Source organism: Octodon degus, unplaced genomic scaffold, assembly GCF_000260255.1.
Source record: "Octodon degus isolate 3935 unplaced genomic scaffold, OctDeg1.0 scaffold00153, whole genome shotgun sequence".
In the NCBI taxonomy this organism is placed as follows: domain Eukaryota; kingdom Metazoa; phylum Chordata; class Mammalia; order Rodentia; family Octodontidae; genus Octodon; species Octodon degus.
In genome coordinates, this window is record NW_004524729.1 from 874,809 (window position 1) to 884,099 (window position 9,291).

Here is a 9,291-nt window from a genome sequence, read left to right on the forward strand (position 1 = left end):
TAACAATGTTTCTGAAAGCTAGAAATAGTCCCAAATAAGTTGCTCACAGCAGATCCCCATGGGGTTGTTTGAGCCAGTTTCGGCTTCTCCGCTTGTGGCTTCCCTGCTCAGCCTGGGCTCTGAGCTGAGCTCCGATTTGTGGCTGTGGCTGCTGGCTGCACACTGCCATGTGGATGACACCAACTCTGCCTGTGGCGGGGGTGCAAGCCCCAGTACACCCCTGCTGTGCGCCTCTCTTTCCTGCCTGCTCTTCATGATTGACTGAGGCTGCACCCGCAAGGGATGGCGTACCTGCTGTGCAGCATCTGAGAGCCGCGAGCGTCACTCACCACATCTGCTGTCCTGGAGCGCCTGGCCTGTGCCACAGGTCCCTGGGCCCTCCGGGGCCTTGGCTGGCCTCTGGGCCACCTCGTACTCTGTGCCCGAGATCTGGACGTAGAACTGCTGCCGGCTGATGGCCTTCCGCAGGGTCTTGATGGCAGCCTGCAAGCTCTGCTCGGCCTGCTTCCGGATGCAGTCCTCATCGCAGGCCTCTGCGGGCGAGGGGGGAGTAGCGCTCACATCTGCTGGCAGGCCAGCTTTGCGCAAGGCTGTGGACCCTTTCAGCACATGCTCACAGTTGCCCGGGCCAGCGTCTAGCGGAAGGATGAATGAGAAGCCCAGGGATCTGAGAGGGGTAACCTGGCTGTGGCAGACCACAGGACAAGCCAGGCCTCTGTGACAGCAGGTTACCCCCAGGGCATAGCTCACTGGTTACGTGTGTGTGTGTGTGTGTGTGTGTGTGTGTGTGTGAGAGAGAGAGAGAGAGAGAGAGAGAGAGAGAGAGAGAGACTCAAAGACACTGAGCACTGCCATTGTCCCCAGATTATGGCCAGCTCTCTGGCCTTGGCTGGTCCCCAAGAGCACTTTCAGGTCTGGTTCCCACCTGCCTCAGCTACTGACCCCCAAACACTATGAACCCCACTTTCCAGCTGCCCCGCCTTCCTCCCTACTTCCCAGGTACACCTTTGTCCATGCAACCTCTGTGGTCCCGCTTCCTAACGCTATTCCTTGTCACCTCTTTTACCTAGTCAACTTTGACCTCAAGCTCTGATTTAGTGGCCGCTCTCATGGGGAGGCTTCCTGAACCTCTCCTTTGGGGAAAGGCCTTAGGTCTGTGGCTTCTGGTTCTTTTTTTTTTTTTGTTGTTGTTGTTTTTTTTACACACAAGCCGGGTTTATTCGTTCCCTCCCGAGAGTGCGCTCTGGGCGCGCGGGAAACAAGGAAAACGCACATACCGGGCGGTGCTCCGAGGGCGGCCTCGCGGCCATCTGCTGGCGAGGGGCCCCTCGAAGCCACTCCCCACCCGACTAGTGGCCCCAAGGCCCGTCCCGCCCTCCCCGGCGACACCCCCAGCAAGCCAACTGTCCAAGAAGCGCAAGAAGCTGGAGCCCTGGCATGCCTAAGCCGGCGCCGCACTTCCCGCCCGCGATCCGCGCAGAAGGTCCCCGTAGGTCCGGGGTGGATTCCGGGGCCGGGAGCGGCGCATGGGGTGCAGAGCTGCGGATCCCGCTGTAGGCTCAGCCCGGCCTTCTGCGTCCGGGAGCTGGCGTTCCAGGGTTGGCAGGCCCGTTCTTGTTGTTGTTTTTTAATTTAATTAAAAAAAATTTTTTTTAAAAAGACAGCCTCTTTTTTTTTTTTTTTTTTTTGAACTGGGGATTAAACTCAGACCCTTGTGCTTTCAAGAGATTTGTAACTGCAGACAAAAAGTCAGCTGTATTAGTAATAATATAATTAAGCTACAAAATTTTTTTTTTTCTGTGCGGAACCGGGAATTGAACTCAGGCCCTTGTGTTTGCCAGGCAAGTGCTTATTCCACTTAGCCATCTCCCTGGCCCCTGCTTCTGGTTCTTGAGCCCCCACCGCCTGTGGGGTCACTCAGCACTTGGCACCCTGTCTGCACACCTGCCTCCCCCAGCTGTGGTGCTGCCTGGGCAGGGGCCCCGGTGCCCACATCTAGAGCCTGGCACATGCCAAACACACTTGCCCACCACTCCCCACTCCTCCGTCACAGCCAAGAGGAATGTGTTGATGTAAGCTGTGTAACAGTGTCACGAGCCCTTCTGCAAGCGGGAGAGCCAGTCCTCGGTCAGCTGTCCTGGGATGCTGTGGACAGCTGCTCAGCACTGGGGCGGCTCTGCAGGTGGGGAGAGCCACGCAGCTGTCTCTGTGCCTGGAGCTCTTCCCTCCACACTGACCCTGGTCGTGCCATGGCTCCTGCTTGCCTGGCTGGCCTGCGCCTCCTGCTGCCAGGGCTCTGGTGGGAGCCTGGCTGCAACCCCATAACAGCTCCCCCAGGTGTGCAGCAGCCCACGGGCAAACCCCTCACCCACCTGAGGCCTCCTCCATCTTCAGCTCCACCTCGAACTCTGCTGTGACATGAGACACCTCCTTGGAAGGGGATTTGCGGCCTCGGCGCCTCTTCTTGGAGGAGTCACACTTGAGGGTCACAGAAGTCACGTGGCAGTTGTCTGGATGAGGGAGGGGGTGCTGAGGCAAAGGTGGCCTGGGTAGTAGGTGGGGTCCTACCAGGCCCTGCACAGAGACTGCCCCTGGGAAGTTCCTTGGTGCCCAATAGTCCCTGGAGCAGAAGGGGAAACTGAGGCCCCAGGAGGTCAGGGCTGGCTCAGGGCCTCTTGGGGAGCTGGTCGCCAATCAGTCTGGGGCTGCTCATGGAGCAGCTGCATTTGTATTCACACAGGAGGCTGTGAACCCAGCACAGGGGCTATGGAGGTTCTACCTAGGGGACACTGTCCCCTGTCCCCTCTGGTTAAGCCTGCAGTCTCATCAGCATCAGCCAACCTCACTCAAACACGGTCACCAAGTGAGCACCTTAATTCCTTCCACTGGGGCACAGCCAGACCATGTGGAAAGCCCCGGCTATGTCGCCATTTAACCCCGGGGGGCGGGCAGGGCCAATCATCCCCACAAATGTCAGGTGTTATGGTTTAGATCTAGAAGTCCCCTCAAGGCCTCATGCATGCATAGGCAGGGCTTTGGGAGGTAGTTGGATCCCGCTGGGGTCATGGCTGATTTGTGGATGGGGGCGGGGTTTGGGTAGAAGAGGCAGTCCCTGGGGGAGTGGCCTAGCAGGGTCCATCTCTCTCGCCTGCATGTCTGGGTCCTGCTTCCTGTCAGTCATGCTGTGAGCTGCTCGATGGTGTTGAGTGTTGTGTGTCAATGATGAGGACCATGGCTAAGACCCCAGGGGCCCAGATTCCCTACTCAGGCACTGCTTTCTTCTCTAGAGACACGGCCAGCGTCTGCAGTGCCCAAGCTTATCCGGCTACGGCCCCAACCCTTGACAATCCAGCTGCACTGGACTTTAGGCCGCAGCTCCAGGTCTGGGGGATTCCTCCGCCCCCTCTCTGTGGGGAACACAGGGTGGCACACTCACCCAGCAGGGGCTGCCTCTGGGTTTCCTTTGCTCGCTCCCGACTGCGGGGCCGGAGGTGGCACTTGGCATCTCTGGTCTTGAAGCGGGCCTTCTGCTTGATGGGGGCAGTGGAGGCATCTAGGGAAAGCCAAAATTCCCCCAGGTGGTGGTCTCTCCTGTGGGCAAGGAGGTGGTGGGGGATGGGTGCTCCCAGGGGAAAGTGACCCCAAGCTGAGGCTGGGACTGGGGCTGGGACTGGGGCTTGGTGCGGGCCACTCTGCCTGACAGCCCTGCAGGTTGGGGAACCTCGCCTCTGTGCCAAGCTGCAGAAGGTGATCCCATGGGCTGTGGGGTCGGGCTCAAGTCCAGGACCCTCTGCGGAGAAGATGGGCACTGACCACCTCCTGCCCCCTGCCAAAGCCATAGCACAGCTCAGGTTTTTAGGAAGAGAAGGAGAGGCAGGGGAGGGGGCCTGAAATACCCAGACAGGATCACAAAGTCCTGTGATTGCTGGACTTGGAATCATATCCCGGGGCCTCAACAGTGAGACAGCTTGCCTGAGTGGCAGGAGCCGAGCACCAGCAGCAGCGCACTATGCCTGGCAACCTCCAGGCCAGGGTTCACGCCTTATGGGTCTCAGAGCCTCAGCATGCAGCAGAGGCGACATGGGTCCTGAAACAGAGCCTGAGGTCCATGCACCCCCAGCATTGTGGGGCCACCAAACTGCTTTGTTCCCATGACATGGGGGCCAAAAGGACCCTCTGTGGCCCACTGCCCTGGGCTGGGACTTGGGCTGCAGCCTACAGGCTTCTAGGGCCTCCTGGCCTTGTCTTGTGCCCGGTATCCCAGGCCCGCTGGTTCCTGACCTCAGTCTTCCCTGGGCTATGCCTCTCTGTTCTCCCAGCATGGTGCTGGACACCAAGCGAAGGGGCCACCCAAGGGAGCGTGGCATGGGGAGGCCAGGGCTACCTGAGCAGCTGGGCCCGCTGCCAGAGCTGGTGCCATTGTGCTTGGGCTGCGTCCTGCCCTGGAGACCTGGAACGCCGCAGCTCAGGATGTAGCTGTTCTCCGAGTCTGCAGAGAGGCCAGTGGGTGAGGTGGGTCTGGGTGCACCTCCCTTCCAGGACCCCAGATTCTCGAGGCCTCCGAGGGGTTGCTGAATGGGATGAAGGTCAGGGCTAACCCCTTGGTCAGCTTTTTCTGCCACATGCCCAAGGGCAAGTGGCTGGGCAGGGAGGAGCCCAGACCCCAAAGAACCAGGCAGACAGGCAGGTCCCCTGCCCAGGAGGACTTGGGGACCAGGGCCTCTGTTGCTAGGCCAGGTTCTTCCTTAGGAGCAGCAGGAAGCAAGAGCCCCAGGGAAGAGCTCCCCCAACACAGCCCACCCCTGGGATAGCCGGGGGTTACCTGGCACGAAGAGGGTGTGGGCCACGCAGGAAAGGAAGCAGCTCTCCACGCCGCCCACCTTACTGCAGGACAGCTGGGCCTGCGCGGAGGCCTGGGCCCGGGAGAGGCACTTGCCGGTCTCTGAGGAGAAGGAAGGCAGAGAGTGTGGCCAGGGCCACAGGCCAGCAAGCAGGACCACCAAGGGCTCCTACACCCTCCCTTCCAGGGCCTGATGGACAAGGGGGAGCTGCCAGGGGCCAGGTTCATTTGGCTGTGGGGGACACAGTCAGATAGCTGCTCCCTCTCCTCCCAGACACTCGCCCTGCTGTCTGTGAGGAGGCTCAGGGTGTCCCCAGGTGGGAGTCTCCCAGGGCCAGGGCCAGGTCCCCAGAGCAGCTATCCCTGACCATTGGGGGGAAAGGGACAGTGGCAAATGGAGCTTCCTGGTGGGGGTCCAGCCTCGAGGCACGGACCAGAGAGAACTTTGGGTGTCTGAAGATGAGAGAAAATGCCTCCTGTGTTTGACAGAAGACTCTGAATTGATGACCCTTGGGTCACTGGGAGAGCCAGCCCATCAGAATGCCTCACGCTGGGCCGCATCAGTCAACACAGGAGGGACATCCTCAAGTAGGGGGCGCCAGGCTCCATTAGTCCCCCTGTGGCTAGTTCAGGCATTCCTAGGACACCTCAGCTCTCCTGGAAGCTGTCACCTCAGCTTTCCAGTGTACAGTGTGGCGATCCCCTCAGCTCTTCCGGGATGGATTCAGAACACTCCTGCTTCCCTGTGTCCTGTGGGTGCCGGGGGCCCACAGATGACTTCCCTTAAGAGAGATGTGGGGTGCAGTCAATGGAGCAGGACCCTACTCCCTGATCTGCCTCACTGAGCTCTCCCACTTGCTGGTGTTGATGACAGCTGGACACCTGTGGTCTCCAGTAGCCCTCCGAGCAGAGGCGTGGGCTGCACGCCTGTCTGCCCTGCTGGTCCTGCTGCTTCTCTCTCTCGTGTGTGATGCTTGAAGCTGCTCTACAGGAGGTATGGAGACACCAGCCCTGTGCACTTCCGACCCCATCCCCCTGGACCCCAAGGATGCACGGGGGTGGCAGGGAGGTAGATTCACTGCCAGGGACTGAGGGGGCCTTCCCCAAGTCCCTGACAAAGTCCTCATGAGGACAATCTTGTTGGGCCGAGACTCCAGAGCGGTCACTTTGCTTTGTCCACAGCCAGGAAGTCACGGGTCCCACAGCTTTCTTGCCTCTGGCTGGGGACACTGGCAGGCGCTCTAAGCACATGCTTCTGATTGGCTGTGGCGATGATTGAGGGTTTTTTATGCCAAAGCCACAAGGTCCTGGCAGAGCTCTTTGATCCTCGTGGACTCAGACTACAACCCTAACTCTCACTTGGCTGGTACAGCGTAAGTGCCCCCTCCCACCTGCCACGAACCCCCAACCACCACCACTAGCAACAGCCACTTAGAATAACACCGGTCATTATGGGTGCTCAGGACAGTTCGAGTCTATGAACTGTGCTGAAGAAGAGCTCTAGAAAGCTAGGAGAAGGGTGCTGACCATCCAGCAGTTGGTCTCAGGCAGTGGCGTGCGTTCGCCTCAGTTTCCTCCTGGTTCCTTCCTCAGTTTCCTCTGAACCTAGTCCTGTAGCTCTCTCCTCCCAGTTCCACCTCCACCTGCCCCTTACAGCCCCCCAAGTCCTGCTATGGCCCTGACTTTAGGAAGCACCTTCTTCCTTGGGGTGGCTTGGGACAGGAAAAGCCACACTGCATGGAAGTCCATTATAGCAGCCTGCGGAGAACACAAAGCTCCTAAAGTGCAGGAGTTGGAAAAGGATTTGCTTCCGATTTCAGGATTTTATTGGCTCGCTATTGTCCTGGGTGACTGGATCTGTACTGATGAGCTCGCTTAACTCTTAGGATCTGTTTCATTTGGTACTGGGGACTGAACTCAGGATCTTGCGCTTGCCAGGCAGGCGCTTAAGCTGCTAAGCTATCTCCCCAGCCCCTTAAACTGTTAGGATCTTGGGGAAGAAAAAGAAGATAAAAAAGCAGCAGCTAGTAAAGACCAGAAGATCTGAACCCCTCCCCAAGCACAACGTAGGACAATTGCCCTAGGTGAACAAGCGAAGCCGGAACTGTACTACCTAGGGCCAGTTCAGAAGCATTTCCTGAGGAAAACAAATGGGAAAGATTCGCAATTGTGAATCAAGGAAATATGATTTACTTGGTGACTTTATTTTATTTTATTTTTGTGGTACTGGGGATTAAACTCAGGACCTTGTGCTTGCCAGGCAGGCAATTATGCCGCTGAGCTATATCCCCGGCCCCCCTTGGTGACTTTAAACATAGATTTGATACTTGCAATCACCATTTTTGAGGAGATCCCAAACCAAAATGTGTTGAGGGAGTCTTGTCCTTCCTTTTTGCAGGTGGGTATGTCTGAATGGGGGTGGGAGGGACTTGGAAAAATAAATCGGAATGAAAGAATGTCAGTTTAAATAATCTTTACCATGCACCTGAATATTTTCAAGGAGTCTGAGAAAGAGAGTAATTTAGAAACAAACAAAATTCTTCATGGTCTTCCCAGTGAACATATCTGGGGCCCAAAGTGCTCTCTTCCCAGACGCCTCTGCGCCTGGGGATGAGGACACCTGAGGGAACTCAGTCTCCAGCACAGGCCTGTAGATCTCTGTGTCCCCAGAGCCCCTGCACATCCTGTGGGGTTCTGACGCCTTTACAGGGGCCACTGCTCAGATTGTGTGTGCAGCAGGGAACTCGGGGGTGACACCACATCCCTAGACAAAGAGCTGGCTGGCTTCTGTTCAGCCCGAGAGCCAGTGGACCTGGGCTTGGGATAGGTGTCCCCTGCCTGTGCAGCGCCTGCCTGGTGGGACTCAGGGGTGGCTGGAGGACATGCTGCTGCTCTCGCACTGCTGGCCAGCACCCCCGGCTTGGGGGAGGAGCGCAGGATGGGAAATCCACACCCCAAAGAATTCCACTGCCACTGCCTGGTTGCCACGCTGAGTGTAAGCCGGGTCTACAGCCAAGCTAAGGACTGGAAAAGGCTGACTTTGGTTTCCCTAAATGGTGCATGGGTAGTAAAGTCCTTTATCCCTTACCAGGAGGACCATGGCTTCAGCCACATCCTGCAAGAGGTCAGGAGAAGCCTGAGACTAAGAGTCGGCCAGCATCGATCCTTCGGCCCCTCACCCCATCATGGCCAGTCTCTCAGAGAGAGCCCAGGGGAACTGGTGGCGACAGGGAAAGAAAGACAGGGTGCGGCTGCAGCCCTGGAGCAGGATGCCTTCCTGTGCGCACATGCATGAGGGGACATGTGTGAGCACATGTGAGGTACATGAGCATGTGAGAAAGGAAAGCACACAGAGGGATGTGAGAGCATGTATGAGGGGATCTGTGGACACATGTGAGGACATGTGTGAGGACACATGTGAGGGCATGCGTGATGGCACAGGTGAGGGCATGTGTGAGGGCACATGTGAGGGCATGTGTGATGGCACATGTGAGGACATGTGTGAGGGCACATGTGAGGACATGTGTGATGGCACATGTGAGGATGTGTGAGGGCACAAGTGAGGACATGTGTGAGAGCACATGTGAGGACACATGTGAGGACACACGAGGGCACATGTGAGGATATGTGTAGGGCACTTGTGAGCAGGTGTGTCACAAACACGAGAGTGCAGGGGATTTAGGGTGACTGGGAGGCCCCCGTGGTTGGGCCTTTTCTAACCAGCTCAGCACTCCTGGTCCTGCCCATCACCATTCCTCTGGTCTTGTCCCATAAAAGAGCCCCTTTTGTCTGGGACAGAGGCCCTGTGGCTGGGAGGGCTCTACTCTGCCGCTGGGACTACAGGTAAATACACAGGGAGGGTTATTTTTAGAAGTCACAGAAAATCCTCTTACACATGATTTGAATTATAGCTGAGGGAACCCTAACATGCCTGCACTACACAGGATTCAGGAACAGAGTCCCTGGGGCAAAGGCCGACACAACAGCAGCAGAGTGCCTGGCAAGGAGCCTGGGAGGGGTCCAACTTGAGCGTTCCCAGAACACCACAAGCTCTTTGGAGTGAACACGCCAAGGTCAGGCCTGGTTCTCGGGGTCTGAACAGGACACGCTGATATCAGCAGCCTGCACGCTTCCTGGATGCAGCCACAGGGGTGTGTTCTCCTGCCCGGGGCAAGCCTGCTCAGTGAGCTGAACCATCTTTGGATCTTGAAGTAGAACTGCCCTTCCTTCTCATGACACCAATTACAGTGTGACTTGTCCTGTGAACTAAAAACATCTAATGTCAAGCCAGGCGTGGTGGTGTACATCTGTAGTTCCAGCTACTTGGGAGGTTGAGGTAGGAGGACTGTAAATTTGAGGCCAGCCTGAGTAACTTAGTTGAGACCCTGGCTCAGGCTGGGAGTGTAGCCCAGCAGGCATTTAGCTACAATATGTGAGGTGCTGGGTTCAAT

General features: G+C 57.3%; 1 protein-coding gene across 2 annotated transcripts in view; it reads right to left on the reverse strand.

The window, feature by feature from the left end:
- The window catches only part of Scube1 (signal peptide, CUB domain and EGF like domain containing 1), a 120,683-nt gene that overhangs the window by 23,561 nt on the left and 87,831 nt on the right, over positions 1-9,291 (reverse strand). For both annotated transcript variants that reach the window (XM_004642387.2, XM_004642386.2), the window contains 5 exons: positions 4,823-4,942; positions 4,385-4,489; positions 3,437-3,553; positions 2,373-2,510; positions 330-533 (listed from right to left, as the gene is read on the reverse strand). In XM_004642387.2, coding sequence (XP_004642444.1) covers positions 330-533; positions 2,373-2,510; positions 3,437-3,553; positions 4,385-4,489; positions 4,823-4,942 — 684 coding nt within the window. The remainder of the gene's footprint in view (positions 1-329; positions 534-2,372; positions 2,511-3,436; positions 3,554-4,384; positions 4,490-4,822; positions 4,943-9,291) is intronic.